Source organism: Apis laboriosa, unplaced genomic scaffold (genome assembly GCF_014066325.1).
Source record: "Apis laboriosa isolate Shangri-la unplaced genomic scaffold, ASM1406632v1 scaffold50_cov145, whole genome shotgun sequence".
Classification (NCBI taxonomy): domain Eukaryota; kingdom Metazoa; phylum Arthropoda; class Insecta; order Hymenoptera; family Apidae; genus Apis; species Apis laboriosa.
In genome coordinates this window covers 1,094,368-1,114,253 of record NW_025223540.1, presented here as the reverse complement: position 1 = coordinate 1,114,253, position 19,886 = coordinate 1,094,368, and the positions used below count along the sequence as shown (strand labels likewise).

General features: G+C 37.6%; 1 protein-coding gene across 8 annotated transcripts; it reads left to right on the top strand.

Moving 5' to 3' along the window:
* The first annotated feature begins 65 nt into the window (after positions 1-65).
* On the top strand, positions 66-5,143 carry LOC122717457 (transient receptor potential channel pyrexia-like). 8 transcript variants are annotated; one of them, XM_043941538.1, is made up of 10 exons: positions 66-182; positions 298-1,291; positions 1,398-1,650; positions 1,810-2,012; positions 2,131-2,340; positions 2,421-2,749; positions 2,886-3,159; positions 3,879-4,169; positions 4,498-4,775; positions 4,877-5,143. In XM_043941538.1, exons 2-10 carry the CDS (start codon positions 917-919, stop codon positions 5,040-5,042), a joined length of 2,379 nt encoding a protein of 792 aa, XP_043797473.1. In that variant the 5' UTR covers positions 66-182; positions 298-916; the 3' UTR covers positions 5,043-5,143. The 8 variants fall into 8 exon arrangements, 6 of the variants coding, with proteins under 6 accessions (XP_043797473.1, XP_043797472.1, XP_043797475.1 ...); XM_043941537.1 differs by having other exon boundaries at positions 89-481; positions 757-1,291; XR_006347214.1 differs by having other exon boundaries at positions 89-1,291; positions 3,879-4,002; positions 4,498-4,748; positions 4,877-4,963.
* Positions 5,144-19,886: the final 14,743 nt, after the last annotated feature.

Here is a 19,886-nt window from a genome sequence, read left to right as displayed (position 1 = left end):
CGTGTTAAGGTCGCCCCGGCTACGAAAACTGGTATCTCGAACGTGTGTGTGTGTGTGTGCACGCGCGCGCGCGCGCACGTGCTCGTCCTCCATGCATCTATACGCGCATGGAACACGCGCGTAGATGTGTGTCGGAGCACCTGAACTTGCGGCGAGATTCGAAAGTGTCTTACGATGATTGTGTGCGTGTCCAGCCAAGTATATTATACTCGTAACGGTCCCGAGGAGGAGTCGAGAGGTCCGACTTCTTCGACCAATGAATCGGCTCGAACCGATCCCGTTATCCATTGTTGACAGATTCGTTATCGAAAGCGCATACCCAAGTAACAGGGCTGTTCATGAGTATTCAACGCGGGCAGAGACGATTATACTCGCGCGTATAACGCAAATAACGGGGCGGATGTAGCTGCTGCACTTGGAATGCAACCGAACGGGCATTGGAGCTGTACCGGTTATATACGTATGCGGTTGAGAACTCGAGGTTGGGGTGAGATTGGAGATAGCTTTGGAGGAGAAAAAAGAAAAGATGGGAAAAGTGAAGAGAATAGTTGGATACGTGGATGGATAAGATGGATAAGAAATTTTGAGAAATGATCATTTCTTTTTCTTTTTTTTCTCTTTTTTTGTGCGTGAAGTAATTTATCAATTTATAGGTTAAGGTCGATACAACAGGAAACTAAAATTAGGATATCTTTCGTGTTATCTCCTCGATTCGTGTCGCGTCGATTTATAATGAGGTTTATAATATTTCATTAGGAGCGAAAATAGTATACAGAGAGTAGATTTGTGATTGACCACATCCTGTGATTGTGTAATATCTAACCGTTGTCGATAACGCGTCGGTACAAAAGGAGCTCGTTAAACCGGTGATGCGCGAGTTGGAAAGAGTGCATCTGGAATACAATAATAAGCGAAGATGAGTGCTGGCGATGACGATCAGTTGAGATTGATCGCATCGATCGAAAATGGCGACGTGGAAACGGCAATACGGATCTCTACCGAGAAATTCGATAAAAAATTCTTGAAACCTGTGGGCGCGTTTTACGTGACTGCCGTTCAATTGGCGGCTTGGCAGGGTGAGATCGAGCTGTTGGATTTATTCTACAAAAATGGGGCCGATATCAACGCCACGGACAAGATTGGAAGATGCGCCCTGTTTCATGCGGCGCATCGTGGAAATTACGAGGTGGTGAATTGGCTGTTGGAGCACGGGGCTTACACGGAAAACAAGGTCGGGATAGACGCTTGTTACAAGAAAATCCCTTCGAGTTCGCTCAACATTGGTCGAAACGTTAGTGCGTGAACGTGATATCGGTTAAAATTTATTCGATCTCGCGATATTTATCCTAATGAATTTATTGCCACCTAAAGCGACAATCGAATTGCTGTTTTTTTAGCTGCCTACGCCAAAATGTTGGGGAAGAACGGCGATGCACCAAGCGGTGAAGAACAATCATCCAGAGGTGGTGAAGCTCTTGGTAAACGCTGGGGCAGACGTGAACGCTAGAGACGATCGTGGGATCACGCCGTTACTTTTAGCAGGGTCCAAAGTTGAGAAAGAAGATTCGAACGAGATTTCCAAATATAACTGCATCATCGATATCCTTGTATCTGCAAAAGTTTTTATTAACGTTATTCATCCTGATACAGGTATTATATACAAAATATTATATTAATGTCAAATCATACAAGTTTCAATGAGGATCATTAATTCCATCCAGAATTCATGAAAAATTATGAAAATTCGTCGTTAATTATTTGTATCTTTTCTTTCTTTTTCTTTTTTTTTTTTTTTTCCTGAAATTACAGATACTACTGCATTACATTCTGCAGTTTTGCTAGGAAGTCTCTTGGCAACGAGAAGGTTACTGAACGGTGGTGCATGTCCTCTTTATCAATGCAAAAGCACAGGAAGTACTCCTCTTCATCTAGCTGCCAATGCGGGCAACCCAGAGATACTTTCGATCCTTCTAGAGAGTATATCTTCTCATCAAATCGATATTCGAGATAACGTATATACATATTTTTCTCTCCCATAGAATTTTACCATTTCCAACGATTCTTTCATAACATATAATCAATATATAATCGTTCTTCCTCTTCTTCTTCGTTCCTTGCATTTCCATACAGATTGATCGAACGCCATTGCACAGAGCGTCTTATCAAGGAAATTCCAAATGCGTTGAGATATTGATCGATCATGGTGGAAATTTAGCCGCGGAAACCAGGACCGGAGTTACCGTCATCGAGGCAATATTCGCCCACATACCGACACCTGTCCTGTTGCTGAACGACATTCTCGATTCTTGCGTTAAAACGAATTGCAACAGAAGTTCTCAGGTAACTCCTACCATGTGATTTACTGCGCAAAAATGTCCCAAACATGTTTTCTATCCTCTTTCACCGCAATCTGTTCAAAGATCATCGTTGACTTCAACGTGCTAGCGCCGAAAGGGGAGCTGCAAATGGGAGTAGTTACGTCCCTTATTGCAGCAGCCTCGAGCGTGGAACAATTGACGATACTGCAACATCCGTTGGTGGAAACGTTCCTCTGGCTGAAGTGGTCCAAGCTGAGAGTGTTCTTCTTTACACTCGTCTTTATCCACGCCCTGCTGGTCCTTTCCCTGTCTGGTTACTCCATAACGATACAGTACCACCAGACTGATTGCACCCCGTTACGAAGAATTCTCGCTTCCTGTTCGACAATCATCTTCCTTCATTACACAATTCAGGTGTTGATGGTGCCTAAGTTAGTTTGCAATTGAAAAGAATAAATAAATAAATAAATAAATAAATAAATAAATAATAAATAAATATAATAAATAACAATTGATCGAATCTTACTCACTTTACTAATCTTTGATATATTTTTGAAAACAAAATAGATATTATTTGAGACAATTGGAGACGTGGTTGTCGTACGCATGCTCCATGATATCGTTCACGATTTCAATGAACGAAGATTACGCAACCGAGATCACGGCCTCGTCGTCAGGGGAAGAAGGATTAAACGCTCGTCACCCCCCGCAGTGGATCTTGCACTCCATCAGCCTGGCGATCCTTGTTGCCTGGATGCAAATGATGTTGTTAATCGGTCGCCTCCCAATGTGCGGAAATTATGCGCTCATGTTCTCCACGGTGCTGAAGAATATTCTGAAGGTCAGTGAGTAATCAAGCATGATGATTTGCCGCTCGCGATGCGAGTAATAATAATAATAATAATAATCTCTCCCCTTCCTCCCCGCCCCATCCCATCCACGGATCGAATCGACGAATGGGAAGGGACGACGAAGGGAAAAAAGTAACGAGGAATCCCCCGTTTGGGAGGAGGAAGAACCTCCCAATTTCCCTCGTTAAAGCGCGTCGAGTCGCGGTTAAACGGGCGCGAATAAAAAGCAGCCACATTCGACACCGTAAGAACACCGTTTTTTTTTTTTTTTTCTTTCTTTCACCGGGAGAAGTTTCAACTGGGGAGGGGAAGGGAGAGGGTAACGTTAACCCTGATTTAATGTCGAGGGAGGGTTTTCTCTTTTTCTCTTCTTCTTCTTCTTCTTCTTCTTCTCTCTCTCTCTCTCTCTCTCTCTCTCTCTTTTTTTCTTTTTTTTTTAATTCCGTCTGTATGACGGAAAAGATCCGCATTTAGCCGAAACGAAAGGTATAAGAGAGCGACGAGCTCTTCCCTTCGGCGAATATCGTTAGAAATGAAAAGCTAAAGAGAAGGGGAGGGGAGGGAAAGGAAGAAGCAAGGTTCTAAATGTCTGGTCGGTGATACGGCTCCCATCAGGACCCACTTGCCTACCCCTGCCACTTCGCGCAGCCCTACCACCCTCTCCCGCGATTATAACAACGTGCATCTGGGGCTTTTTATTTCCTTTCAGGTTCTCCTAGCGTTCGTCTGCCTGATTGTCGGATTCGCGTTCAGCTTCGCCGTTTTGTTCCACGGGAACGACCAGTTTCGCAATTCCTGGAGGGCCGTCGTGAAGACCGTGGTAATGATGATGGGTGAGTACGAGTACGGGGATCTGTTCTCGGACGAGAAGAATGGGAGTTCCTTCCTAACAGCCACGAGCAGGGTCGTGTTCCTTGCTTTCGTCATGCTCGCTAGTATAGTCCTGATGAACTTGATGATCGGCCTCGCGGTCAATGACATCCAAGGTCTCGAGAAGGAGGTACGGATCCTTTTACTTTTTACGCTCACATCTCCTCGATATTCTCGTTTCCTCGACGCAAAGATCGATACACGTCATTCTTGCTTCGTTAATTCATCTTTCCTCAATTAACGAAGAAATATATTTATCGATTGATAACGAGAGATTAATAATTCGTTCCTTTCATTTTCACAAAATTTCTTTTCTCTCGGATGAGAAGGGGATCTGCAAATAACAATTTAAGATATATATATATATAGTTAGAACGAATAATATAATATCGTTTCGTATAAAAGTTAGAAAAGATTAAATATACGAGATATAAGGAGATATAATCGCGCGAATCCAGGGTCACATTCGCCAGTTGCTGAAGCAGGCCGAGTTCGTGGGCCATTTAGAAAGGCTGACATCACATCGAATCTTTCGCGGCAATTGGCTACATCCTCGGTTGGCCAGACTGCTAGACTCGAGGCGCATTCCCACAAAAATTACGTTCGGTTATCACAAATGTTATTTACATGAATCATTCTCCGGGATACCGACCAGACTGAGAGAAGCACTGTTCCTGCTCGCCACGGAAAACTCACGCCGCTTCGAAAGGTGGATAACTTGTCGTGCAACAAATGGGTAAAGTTTGGTCGTGCAGCGGTCAACCGCCGACCACTTTATCGCTTTAATTAAATAACGATCCAAAATTAGAGCGGCTTAGAAAACTCAATCTTTTTCAGTGGGCGTGAAAATAACAACGACAACGATAAAGTGGAGTTAAAGACACTGTTGGAACAAGTGTTGCTGCAATTAAGGATGAGTCATTATCCGTACGGTATTGGACATAAGTTTCCAAAACACATTGGTATGAAAAATCAAATAGATCGAAGAAAAAGTGCTATATAATTTGTGAAAAATGAAATATTCGTATAACTGTGCATTATTGTATTACGCATTTGATATATTATTATTGAATTTGATGCATGAAATATAATTAATCGTATGAAATATGCATACTTGAAACATATCATAAAGATATTATAGATGAATTTATAATAATTTTATATAATAAAAAAAATTTATGTAAATGAATTTATTTAGATACTATATATGTATATTAATATATTCGTGGATTCTTTAAAGAATCGATTCTAGAAATAATTTTATACATGATATACAAAAAATATCGATTATTTATTAAATTATTAAGGATTATTTATTAAATTATAAGTAATTCAAATAATTCGTGTAAGATAAAGGAAATAGAAAAAAAAAAAGGGCTTATTATATTTCTGTTTTCCTTTGTTTAACGCAAATTTCAATCGTTTATAATTTAATAAATAAACCTTAAGCAACATTTTTGTATAATTTTTAGAACCGAGTTTAATTTTTAGAATCGAGTTTTAGCTTTTAGAATCGAATCTCCAAAGATTTTCTACGAATATATTAACACCTTGTATAACCTTGTATGTATTGGTAAATGTCGATATAGTAGAGAAGTTACATTATCAACATGACATAACCAAGATTTCATTAAATATCGATCTTAGCATAGATGTCTCTGCCATACCATTTTAGATTTTCAGTTATAATATTCAATTGTATTATGACATTTTGATCGTATTGAAAATTGAAGTGTTTATTGTAGATAGATATATTTATAATTAAAAATATATTTTGTAGTATGTAATTTATTATGAATAATTGTACTTTGTATTGATTGATTTAAAATCTCTTGTCTATTCAATACTCGTTGCATTTGCTTAAATTTTCGTGTAATCTTCAATGATTCTCTAGTGTGATTACAATCACGAATGAACGAACAATAAAAGCAATTTATACAATTATATTTTACATTTAATTATATTTAGGATAATATGCAGATTTCATACCATATTTCGATTAAAACGATAATTAAATAAAATTTTAATGAAAGTTCGTTTGATAACGTACCTTTACTCTCCAATGTATCAGTAATCCAATGTATACGAAGTACATAGATATATTTTTTAACATAATTCATTATTTTTGTCAAACTATTGATAAGTGATACCGTGAAATGTTATTAATCGCAGTAACAAATATAACTTTGTCAACGATCAACGTATGATCAACGTCAAGTATTCACATAAATGGTATGTTGTCAAAAAAGGCGGGAAAAGTAGGTATGTATAGACATTCTACGTGAAATGTGACAAAGATATTTTAATGAATTATAATTAATTTTTTACATAATTTTTATTAGAAATAAAAATATTTTACTTATTTATTTTTTCTTAAAAATAATAATTAAATGCATAGCAAATTTTCTAATATATTGTTTTTATAAATATATATTTAATGTGCAATATTTTTTGTATGACGTCATCAAGATGTCGAAAGCATTGGACAATTGTCTTCATTGTTTCGTACATCGGGATATTCATCAGAAGATTCACCTAAGTTTCGAAATTTGGTATGTCTTGTTTTATTTTTTCTTTTTTTAATACTTTTTCCCCTTATATTTTTACTTTTTATCACAATTAGTTTGTAACTTTTCAAGAATATGTAGTACGAAAATGATTCATGCGAAGTAACTAAAAGTAAGTAAAAGTACTTACCGGATAATTTCGTGCAGGTTTCATAATTGCAATTTGTTGATAAGATTTATACAGCCAGTAGAAAATTTATAAGCACGTTAATCCAGAAACACATGAGCATGAGTCGTGTTCGTTGTCCCACGAATAATTAACGCGAAGGTTAACAAAGGTACTATACGCAGTGATTCTGATGTTTGAGGTTATTAATACGAGTATTATGCTTGCGTGTAAATAATCGAACACGATCAGTCGCGTATATTTCAACGAGATATGATGTTTTACTATTCGAATGTTCACGATTGGAGTGCAGACACGTTATTTGATCTATCTAAAATTCATTATGCTTACTTCGATATAAGGTGCCGGATCACACGATCATACGATCACACATATGCACGCGACTCGTTTCTCTTTGCCGTGTGGTTTCAAAGATGGCACGAAAGTCAGCTTTGTTACTGGCTAATAAGGGGACTCATGTTTTTGTTCAGATTTTAATTAAATACGGAAATCGGATAGGACAGTGGCCAGCGCATACATTATCATAAATTATCGTTCACCCGCGGCTATAAAGAAATCACGTGAGCACCTGCCTTAACGGTTGTAACAGACTTGGACGAGAAGCGTATTTTGCGATTGCCAGCGCCACTTTTATTTTCACGAAAAGCGGCATTAAACGTGGAATCATTTCGTTATATTCTACGCTTGCGTCGAAAGAAAAAGACAGAGGCGTCACCGAGCAGGATAAAAAGGTTACTTTAACAGGACGCATAATTTATAGGGTCGACTTTGAAACGTGCAACCGGGATCGGAGAAAAATTCACAAACGAGTTTCCTTCGTTCGAGAAAGATTTCGAGGTAGGACGAATATCGTAGAGAAATTTACACTTTGCATAAAGTCATTTACCATCGATTGATACAAACTTGCCGATTCTCGTCTTCAATTATAATAAATTATGATTTTCGAGGTTAAAAATTTTACTTTATATATATAGCACATACATACATATAAATTCATTGCTTTTTCTGTTTCTAGATTAATTAACCAGTAAGACATTTGTCTATATATGATTGAAATTGCAATCTATTGACAAATAATGATTAGAAAACAATAAAAAATCAACGAGTACAGTGAGTGCAGTGAGTATAGTGAGTGCAGTGAGTATAATGAGTGCAGTGTTGAGATCCTCGCGGTATAATTCGAATTCAACAAAAAAAAGAAAGGACGATAAATCTGACAATTGCAAATGGAACTTGATAGAAGATAAACGTTTTTGCTTATTGTTTATTAGAATATAAGTGATTGAGTATAGTGAGTGGAAAATTGAGACAGAAGGATCGTAGATGGTCCTCTCGTACGACGAAAACGGCATGCAGGAGTCACGGTAGCAGTGGTGGCGGTGGCGGTGGTGGCACTGGCGGTGGGAGCAGCAGTGGCGGTGGTGGCGGTGGCAGCGACGGCGGCGGTGGTGGCGGTGGCGGCGGCCGATGGTGGCGGCGGCGACGACGAAGACGGTGCTAGGAGTTCGGGTGAATTCGTAAAGGTTCGGGTGGGGTCGGTTCGCCGCCTTGCCTGCCATGACTGGCCGGCCGTGGCCTCGCGGGGGGTGAGGGTGGGGGTGAGGTGGCGCGTCGGCGAGGGAAGCCGCGGCGGTGAATCCGGCGTCGTGATTGGTCGTCGCGTGGGAGAGCCGCCCGCCCGAGCTCACCGTGACCGGCAGTCGGCACCGAGCATCCAGGCAGAGCACATCGAGCCATCGGAGTCGGGGCGAGATACGCAACACGCACCTCGGAACGTAACCACGGGCACGATGGCCGTCCGGCGCGTGCACCGTCAACAACAACAGCAAGAACAACAGCAACGTCGTCACCGTCGTCGTGGTGCCGTATTTGTCGCGCGTGTTCTTCATATTTACCTGCATACGGAATCGAAACAACATCTGCAGCAGGATCGCGCGCTCGCTAAGGCATCGTGGCCACCATCGTGCGGATACGTGGCGCGCGGACTATGCGCCTGATGCACGCAATAAGAAACGAAAGAAAAAGAGAAAAAAACACACAATACACACATACACGACGACGACGTACGGAAAGTTGCTGGCAGCGCGCGCGTTAAATAACGACACACACCACGGGGTCCAGGGGCCATTCTAAAACACAACTCAACCTACATCGCACACGTTCCACCGTTACCTTTTCCTTATACCCTCGTTTTCCATCGGTCTTGTGTATATCACACCTCCTTCATTCCTCTCTAGTGTGTGCCGGCCTTCCCACGCGGTCCTCGTATCTTCGCCGAGATTACGTTTCGGTTAATACGCAAGGAAACACGCGTCGGCCGTTAAATTTTCAGGCTCGTTGCCGGCCTGTTTGTCGTCTATGTCTTTCTCGCGTGTCTCGTTTGTGATCAATGTGATTGTCCTTCAAGCGTAATAACCATTTTTGTGTTTTGACTGGTGGTGCGTTCTATTTCGTGTTCCGAGAAATCTCATCTTACCGCGGCGTTTATTTGTATACTTACGGTGCAACGTTCTCGTTCTGTGCCCTTCACGAGAAAAGGAGAGAAAAAGAAAGAAAAAGTGTGTATCGAATAGAAGCCTAACCTCCTCCGTCGACGACGGTGGCGACGGTGGTGGAGGCGAAGGTGACGGTGACGGTGAACCGTTTCTCTGTGCTCTGTGTTATCCATTTCAATTTTTTCGTATTCTACGTTTTTGTGCGGTATTAGTGACAGAGAAGACCGAGGGAAGAAGTGTCTGTCTGTCGCGTCGGTGGCGTTCTTTCGTCGTGTTAGTCTCGTGTGCGCGTGACAGAGAAGCACATAATTGTGCGAGCGAGAGAAAGATAGCGTGCAACGCTGTTCCGACGGATCATCGTTAAGCCGGTTATAAAGAAGAGAAAAGAAGATAAGAAAAGAAGACGAATACGGAGCAGTGTCGCGTTTTCTGATCGAACGCGTGTTCTATCGTTTTCGGTTATTCGCTTGCTTGTGTTGTATCTCGCGTCGTTGTGGAATTCACGTTGCATCGAGGACCAAATTTCAAAATTCCCGCGTCAGCCGTATCGGCTACATAACCTCTCTTTCTTCCGTGACTCGAGGCGGATACACCTCTTGTGTTAAGTCGCCGAACGACAAAGACAGGAAAGACGGTGGCCGTCGCTCGGCCAGCAATAATGCCGCACGTGAGCAGCAGCGGCGGCGGCGACGATCTCGGCAGCGAAGACGAGGTCAAGGTCTTCAAGGATGAGGGCGAGGACGAGAAGAGGTCCTCCGAGAACCTCACGGAGGAGAAAAGTTCCCTCATCGACCTCACAGAATCTGAGGTGCGACGATTGAAAAAAAAAAAATATATATATATGTATAGATATTATCAACGAATCTTTTATCTCTGCTACATTATTTATTAATAGAACTAAACGTGTGCATGTGTTCTTTTTTATTTCTCCTCGTTTGATCGTCGTGTGCAATGTAACGCGTCTCTGGTTTGATCCACCCACTCGATCGTGACAGCTTAAGGACGTCGCCATTAAGTGCATGCGTGTGTTTGCAGGAAAAGGGCTCGCTTGCTGGTGGAAGTTACTCGACGACAGGCAAGACGTCAGCGAGATCTGATCTCAGCCCCGTCTTCGGTGAGTGTTAATTATTTCTTTACTTTTTTTTTTTTAATATCGAGAATAGATCTATAAAACGACGATTTTGTTTCTCTTTGTTTATAATTTTATTTAATTTTGGAGTACGCGAAAAATTCTTTGATACAAAGAATCATATCAAAATTTAACGAACAAAATTCACGTCAAACACAATTACTAGGTTACAATATATATGTAATGCATATAATATTTTAAAATGAATTTCTTAATACATATAATACTCCGAAAATGACATAACATAGAAACGTTATTTCACCAGAAAATGTAAATTGTCTTTAATCGTAATAATATATAGTTTTATCAATCCAATCAACAAGCCTAATTTTCATAAAATAAGATCAAATATTATTTTTAATACGTTTTTCTAGTTGTGTCATTAATAACAACACAATAATTCTTCTATATTTTATTGAAGAAAAAATTATAATCACTGAAAAATTTATTGGATCTTCGAAAACTCGTTAAATGCAGAAAAAGAAATGAATTCGAAATAGAGTAAAATCGATCGAGAAACGCGTCACGATCGAAAATCATCCAGCATTTATTCGTCCCGTCGGACGTTTATCGTGACCGTTCTCTCTGGCCTATGAAATCTGATAACGTGTTATGATATTTTATGCGTGTCGCGGGGGCAGGGCCTGATTCATATAAATTAACGTCATTGTAGGTGGTTATCTTACGATCTGGTAACGTAATCTACTCGTGGCGAATCGCTTTTATGTCCTAATGATAATTTAGACGCTTCTGGTCTGGCCGCCGCGATGGTTGAATCGTCGTGGAGCATTCGTGGCGCGTGTTACTCCCGCCGATGATTAACAATCTGGCCGTGGTGATCGGTGAACGAGATTATCGACCGAGACCACGTATTATCGTTTATTGCACCCGTTCACTAAAAACGAAAAGCCGCGCGCACGTTTCTGATTTCCGTTTGCCGCGCTCCCACCGGAAACACCGGTATCGGTTTATTTATTCGTTATTACGCGACGAATTCTTTAGTTTTAATAGAAATTATAAATTTCGACGAAATTTTTTTTAAAAATCCAGAAAATTTATCTGGAAAGAAATCTATAATTTAGAATTTATCAAAATACATGTATAGAATAAGTATAAAAATATGAAAATATATGCAGAGTTTTTAATACTTTTCATTGGTTAAATTAGGAATCGAAAAAATTTTATTTGTATAATCGTTGTTTTGGTATTTTAAGTTGAAATTTATTTGTTATAAATGTAATTCTTTTACTTCAAAATTATTTAATACTTATATTTATTTGTGAGTTTTTTTTTTATTAAATAACAAAGAAATTGATATAAATATTTTCTCATTTAGAAAGACGTAATTATATTAATCCTTCCAAAAATATTGCAAATTTTATCTTATTACAATGAAATATCTTTTAATTCCACAGTTTAAAAAAAAAAAATTTCATAAATATTAAAGTTCAAGTTCAAAATTTTAGCTGAAATGACACGTGTCAGGTTATTTAACGTATAAAATGTTATACAATGAATCATCTTTTTTCCGTTCTAAAAAAATTTTAACACCATTAATATGTGCATTGAATTTAAATCCCAAATAAAAATTATAATATTTGAGAAAACTTACTATCCTGTTCGAAAAAGTAGTACACTTAACTTCGCTTATTGAAAGATGACGAAGAAAATTTTGGAGAATCGCGTCAATGGGGAATGCACGTGCATCGAAACACGCGATTCCATTCACAATTCAGTTTCTCAAGTTTCGTTCCCCCGTCGACATATTCTCATCCTCGATTACTATCGCCTTTTCATTCATAGTTTTTCACGAGAAAGAGAGAGAGAGAGAGAGAGAGAGAGAGCCTCGGCAACCTATACATATATGTACATCGTACAGTACCTCGTGAATTATCGAAACGTGGGTTTTGTGCAATAGCGTTTCGGTTTTTTCGTCGAATGTCGATCGTTCCGAGAAAAAGTAGCTCGGGCCCCGTGGTTGCTGTTTTTACAGAGACATACGGTACCGTTTTCTTTCCGCCGCTTCCAAGTAAGGCGACGTTCGGGTTCACGGAAACGGCAATAAACACGGTGCTCTCGCCTCGTATCGCTCGCCGAAAATTTCGAAGCCGTTTATCGACGTTTAAGAAATACAACGCCCTCTTTTGTTTCCCCTCCGCTTTTAAAACGTCCGCAGTGGGCCTCCAAACTTTGTCGTCATCATCCCGAACTTTTTGTTTTAACGTTTCACTCGTCGAGAAATAATCATTGAAACTCTCCGTGATTTCGTTATAACGTAACTAAGCTTGATTTCGATTCTCGGTTGAAATTGGCAATAAGAAAAGTTAATCCTGTAATTTTAAAATTTTATACTCGCACCACTGCGTTTAATTTAAGTAAAAGAAAGATAGTGTTATTTTAGAATCCACGATGAAAATAGGAAGTTTAGGTGCTTAAAATTGAGCGAAGTGAAACTTGAAATACAGGTTTACAATAAAACTATCAGGCTCTGATGTGCGTTATAATTACATCGCGAGTATTAAATGAAATTTTTTGTATTAAAAAAATGGGGTTTATTTTTTAATTAATCCCATAATACATTCAAATTTTGTATAAATGAATAAATAGTCCACACACCAATTCTATATGATATACGTAAAATGTACATAACGCGTATAACATAGAAAAAGACGCAAACTATTAGAATTATAATATCACGCTCGTTAAAGAATGAAACGAAAATTCGATTTTACCATAATAATCCAATTATTACGATTATACAAATATACCCGGTTTATCGTTACAACGGAATAAAATAAACTCAAATAAGCAAAATAATTCCAAAAATTCCTTGTTTTAACAGATTGAACGCAATATCGAAAACATTTTCTTAAAAACGTTCAGGATTTAAATTCATTTTTATCTCCAGAATCTTATTACTTCTCTCCTCTACTATTCTACATTCATACTTTCACGTTCCTTTTTATTCCTTGCTGTACGGTACATATATATATGTATTCTTTTCCCTTCCCGTGGCACGCTTTGTTGTTCATATTTCACGCTACATCACACGGTGCAGCAAAGAGTAATCGCAAGAACCGAAAGTAATCGGCAGGCGAACGAGAGGAGGGGGGGGGGGAGGAGGAGGAGGAGGAGGAAGGAGGAAGAGGGAAGGGGGATGAGGGCTGGAGGGTGAACGAAATCGAATTGGCGTTGGTTAAAAGCGAAAAGGGTTTTCGGCGAGAAACCGCGGGCAAAGTTAATCCCAATTTGCCGGGGGAAATTGACCGAAGTTTACGGAACGCTATTATTCTCGCGACAGGTTTGAAACAAATTGTAACTCGTTAGCGCAACGGGTATATACAATGAAACGCTGCGATCTCTCTCTCACTCTCACTCTTTCTCTCTCTCTTACTCCCTTTTCCTCTTTACCGATTCACTCGTCCCTACTTGGCCGGACTTTGTCACTGACAAATCGATGTCGTGTGACACCGTACGAGCTGTCACCGTGTTGCCAAAACACTTTAAACGAGTTACGCCTGCGATTCCAACGGCCAACTTACCTGACATTTCCATGCTAGACATGGTGCTCGTGATCAAAGGATTATAGAAGAAGTGTTGCTTTCAATCTTTTCGAATTCTTCTTCTTCTTCTTTTCCTTCTGCTCCTCCTCCCGATCTCTCTTTCTCGTTTTCTCTTTCTTTCTTTCGTTCTCTGTTTTTTTTTTTTTTTTTTTTCTTTTTCGAAAGAAGTTGTGTTTCTTCGTGAATCGGAGGAAAAATATATCTATTTTATCAGTCGTGGCATCATAAACGTCTGTTTCAAATTATTATTAAAAGTGGTCGTATGCGTTGACGGCAATTTATTTATTTGCTAACTGCCTTTGAAGTATTTAACTTTTGCAGGTCATTAATTATCTCGCAGATAACTTTGGAGTGATATAAATACGTTGGTCTCTTAATTATATTAATTAATTTAACCGTAATTCTCGAGTTAAATTAACGTGAAAATGTTGCAAATATATACAGGAATTATATTTTTCACGTTTAAATATTATATATATATATATTATAGGTATTAAAAATAAGAAAATTTGTAACAGTTAGGTATAAAATTAATATCGAAACTATTATATTTTATTACAAAATATAAACTTGTCATAATAAACATTTTATTTCCTTTATTAAAACATATTCGATTGCAACCATAATTGTTTTTCTCTCGTACAAAAATTTTGTTACCAACACCTTCGTATCAATTATCTTTTTTCATTTATATTCGAATATAAAAATAAAAAATAAAACAAGCAAATATGAATTATGCGTGCATGGAACGATATTACATTCAATTTCTTCTCATTCTGAATAAGTTAAATCACTTAGGGGCAAATTAAATTTTAAATCGGGCAGAAATGATTAGAAAAAAAAAAAAAAAAAAAAAATTGGTTCTCATTTCTTCAAAGTTTGCCTTACCTAAACGATTGCCCAATCGTTTCCAAGATAATGTTGACACGATAACAGATAATCGAGCGAGAGTGCGATTATATTGATCCAAGGTTTATCGATGGTCAGTTGTCACTTTAAGACGAGTTATCGCGCAGATCTTGGGTAATCGTTTGTTTGTTACACGCCAGGCCGGGATGCCTGCACTTGCACAGGTAGATAATTTATTGTGGCCGCGTTTAACCAGGTTCGATGTATCGATACAACGATGCATCGATAGTTTTCATGAAAATTATTCGCTGTCAAATATTGCCTTCTGCAGGAGTGTTGCCTCCTCCTCTGCTGTACGTATAATAATATTTTAATCGCGGGTTGATTTACACGCTGCGGTTCCCCTGCCAAGTAATAAAGTCTAATTACTTGGAACGTTGGTATAAATCGTTGAAATAAAAGCACGATCCAATTTATTGCTCGATGAAATACTCTATACATCAAACGTTAACCAAATATGTCCTTCCGAATGTTGTAAACGAATTTCACACTGTTTCTTCCTTAAACGGAATGGATTCATCGTCATCGCTTTCGTTCTTTGGATGAATGTTTGACGAGCTAGAGAGAACTAGATGTTGGGTCATTCTGTGATTTATATTAAAATGCGCGAGATATCGTGACAACAATGTGATAGAAGCAATTTCAAGAGGATAGAATTTCTTTTTTTTTTTTTTTTTTTTTTCATGAATGAAAGTAAATTTAAATTATTTGAAAATTTTTCAAGTACAAGTGAAATTGGTTAATTCCAAATTACTGAATGAATTATTTGTAGATGATTCTAACGCGTGAAAGTAAGCGAAAAAGGTAGGATAAAATTTTTTTAATTTAAAAACTAATTTTTGGGAAAATTGGATTTGAAAATTCGTCAGTCACACGGTATACGGTATAATTACTTTTTCATCGTATATCGCTCAATCTTGATTTTCTCAAAAATAACGATTTAAAATGGCAAAAATTTTTTCCTTCTCGTCTCTTCTACTTTTTCACAATATAATTTTCCATCCCATCCTATCTAATCCTAAATTAGCCAATTTCGTATTTAAAAAGTTTCCAAAATACACAGAATTACTTTTTTCGCTGATTTCAAGAATAATAGATAAAAATAAATTTATTTTTTCGATCATCAAATTAAGAAGACCAACGATTCACGCGTCGTTTCAATTCTTCAAAACTTGACTTACCACTTTTAATCCAAGGGTTAAAACCTCTAATGTTGTTCAAAATTTTGTACATTCTATTTTTTTAAAAGAAAGAAAGAAAAAAAAAAAATCTACGCCCTCAACCTTCCCCCTCAAAACCGAGCGGCAGAAGATCCGTCCGTGGTACAGAGAGTGTCGGTCGCGCATGAGTGTAAACGAATCCGTGGAGTGTTAAATTATTGTAATTTATCTTGTCTGAACGGTAGCGACGCGCGCGGCGAGCCTTGTGCCACGACACGAAAATCACTTTCTGTGACGTACAATTACGTGCAAATAACGCTGGCCAGGATCAGAAATTCGTTGCACCCGCGATATACGAGGAGGGGGGAGGGTGCAAAATATTACGTCGGGATCCGTCGTAATCGCTTAAGTGGTTAATTATGGTGCTTCGAGGAAGGCTAGGGGAGGCCGAGGTGGGATTAATCTTGGCATCAATTACACTTCGCTCTGGACCTCTCCTCCTTCCTCCTCATTTTCCTTTTCTTTCGTTTCTTTTTTTTCTTTTTTTTCTTTTTTCTTTTTTTTTTTTTTTCATATTCCCAAGCTTGCCGCGAAATTGTTTTTATCGGCAAGTTTCTCTTTTCTCTCGTTGATGTTATTGTATCTTTTTTTTTTTTTTTTAATTATGTCGTTGCAAACTTCAGAAACTTTGACTCTAGTTTTTAAGTTCTGTTTTAATTATGACGAAGGACAGGGAAGATCAAGAATAATTAGAAATTTAATAATTTAATAATTAGGTTGAAAAGATTTAAGCAATTGGATTTGAGAAATGATTTGAGAATTAAATTTTAAGAATAATGTGTATTAATTATGCTTTATAATTCAACGATGCCATTAAGGGGGAAATGATTGCAAAATATCGAATTATTTTGAGCATTTGAATTTTTTAAACGATAGACGTGAATAGTGATAAGTAATAGGTAAGATTCGAAGAGTAAGAAGTATAAAAATTTCTCTGGTTTCTCTTGGTTTCAAGATGTACAGAAAAATTAGACAAGTTAACTATCAGATAAGAGATAAACGACATTTGCACTTGTCAAATATTGGCCATCAAACTGGAAAAGAATTTTTTGGGTACTTAACTTAATATTTTTAAAGACGTGTTCGTGATAGTGTTGGATAAGTGATGCGTCAGACATTTTTCTTCCATTCATTAAACGTCGTTATATGCTTATACTTGAATATCTTTCTTCGACGAAGATCTGAGTATATTTTTGTATGCTCGTTAAAGACATTATAAAAGATAGGACGTTGAACTTCTCTTTTCTCGTTTATATCGATCGAAGGATATTTTCGAGATACGACCAGAGAATCGAATTATTTAATGATTTTTTTCTCTCTCTCTCTCTCTCGAAAGAACAATTGGAAGGTGGTCGAAAATTTTGGTTATAATTTGGCAGAGTTGCGTGCTCGAGATACACTCAACTATGTGTATCTCGATATAATGGGAGAAAATGTAAAGAAGAATGCGATCTTCCTTCCCTTGCTTTCCTTCTTTTTTAACTTATTCACCTTCCCTAAGTGTCTAAGTGTGCGTGCTACCTGGTAATTTCGAAATGCACGAACGTGTTTAAAATTGCGACTTTCGGCAATATATACGGATCGACGCCGTAACCATTAAAAATTGCCTTAAAAATTATTGCACACAAATAAAAATTCCACGATGAGAACGTTTGTACACGCGTTACTCGGAATTTTAATGACAAACGTCTCAATATCGGTATGCCGAATACTTGGCCTTTCAGCCAATAGAATTCTTGAAAAGTTCTTGTAATTAATTTCCTTCTTGTTCTTCTTCTTCTTCTTCTTCTTCTTTTTTTCCTTCTTTTTTCGAATTAATTACTATTCAGAAGTTTTCTGAAAATGGATTTATAAGATAAAATGGTAAGTCGAGTAAATTGCAAATCTTAGTTGTTAATCTTGGCATTTTAAATAAGCGTATTTCGAAAAGATAATTATCATGATAAAAAAAAATATATATATATATAATAAAATAATTAAAATTTAAAAAGTTGCAATTATTCGTGTAGAAGATTTTTTGAAAAAAAAAAAATACTAAAGACTTTATGGATTATTACTAAATCTCAAAAATAGGATACGCTTCTCCTATTAAAAAAAATTTTTTCTTTTCTTTAATTATACCCATAGGAAGTTTTATTGCAATAAAAGAGGGTGGAGGAGATGAAGAAACACCGTCCCATCGTGAAAAATTTCCATAAAATATTACGCGACAATTTTAATTACAATTAACAGCGACAGGTTTACACAATACGTAACAAACGCGATCGAAACGCGGGCGAAACGTTGCATTTTTAATCCATCCACGAGCGGAATTTTTAAATACTTTACTCCCCTTCCTTTTTTTTTTTTTTTTTTTTTTTTTTTNTTTTTTTTTTTTTTTTTTTTTTTTTTTTTTTTTCCTTTCAATAATACCTTCCACGCGGTTTAACGGTCGCTCCAATGTAAATACTTGGAATTTTTCCCCGTGAAAAATTTAATCGCGCGCTCCCCGTGTGTTATTTATAGGGAAAAAATTTTCACAGACTCGTCGCGAGTCTTTATCACGCGCAGGACATTGACTTGACAAACCTTCCGCCGTTATCTTGGCCCCGCGATTACGCGGATTCGCCGGATCTCTCGTTCCTTCCCCCTCCCCTCCTCTCTCTCTCTCTTTCTCTCTTTCTCTCTCTCTCTTTTAGCTCGTGCACGGTGCAACAGCCTAATGCTAATTATCAGCCATGCCTCGTTGGACATAACAATGACTAAGTACGTATATTTATACGGTGTATTATCGCGAGACGTGACGCGCCGCGCGGGCTGTCTCGTCGGTCGAAATCGTGCGGTATCGTGGGAGAAAATCATCACGGGGAGATTACGAGAGAGAATGAAAGACGCGGCAAAGAAAGAGAAATCATCGCGTGGAAATTTTTTTTATTTTGCAAATTTTTTTTTATTAAGCTAATAAATGGAAAATTAATTAATAACGTTAATTTGATTAGCTGGTTAATTTGATGGAGCTCTTTTTTTTTTTTTTTTTAATATAACGTGCATAAACATTATCAACATCTCTCGTTCTTTGTCGCCCTGTTGTTGGATGCCAGATAGAGAGCATAGTTGATTTTTTTATTTTGCAAATTTTTTTGACCAATTTTTTTTTATTAAGCTAATAAGAAAATTAATTAATAATAATAACGTTAATTTGATTAGGTTAATTTGATGGAGCTCTTTCTTTTTGAATTTGAAATTGAAGTTTTTCTTATATATAGTTTATAGAATTTATTGTTTTCAAATAAGAGAATAATGTTTACCGTAGGCGTATAACGACACGTGCATAAACATTATCAACATCTCTCGTTCTTTGTCGCCCTGTTGTTGGATGCCAGATAGAGAGAGCATAGTTGATTGTTTTCTCGCGCTATACTACACTACGTAGATAAGTAACAATGGTTTTATGAGTCTTATGCTATTTCTTTTTTTTTTTTTTTTTNTTTTTTTTTTTTTTTTTTGTGGTACAATTAAAAATACTTTGTAGAGAAATTTTTTAATAATCGATTGTGTAAAATATTTCTATTCATTTCTCTTGCTTCTTTTCTTTCCTTGCTTATTACAGGGTTTCGATTTATTTCTCTAACAGCGTATCCGTGTAACACGTTGCTTTATTAGTTCGCTTCGATTGATCATGAAACTCGACAAAAGAATACACGACAAAATTCTCAGGATTCCAGCGTTATAAATTTATTTACGATCGTGCATTGACTTTCTTTTTTTCCAAGTTTTCCCAAGTGTTCCAGCTCCTTATCTCATCATAAATCTGTCGAAACACTAGTTCTGGAATCCGATACAACATTACATTTCACT

Bases quoted from the DNA above. Each gene is read 5' to 3' on its own strand.
- LOC122717457 (XM_043941538.1), top strand. From the start codon at position 917: ATGAGTGCTGGCGATGACGATCAGTTGAGATTGATCGCATCGATCGAA. The intron at 2,341-2,420 runs GTAACTCCTACC...ATCTGTTCAAAG, and splicing joins ATTGCAACAGAAGTTCTCAG to ATCATCGTTGACTTCAACGT. The intron at 4,170-4,497 runs GTACGGATCCTT...GCGCGAATCCAG, and splicing joins TCCAAGGTCTCGAGAAGGAG to GGTCACATTCGCCAGTTGCT.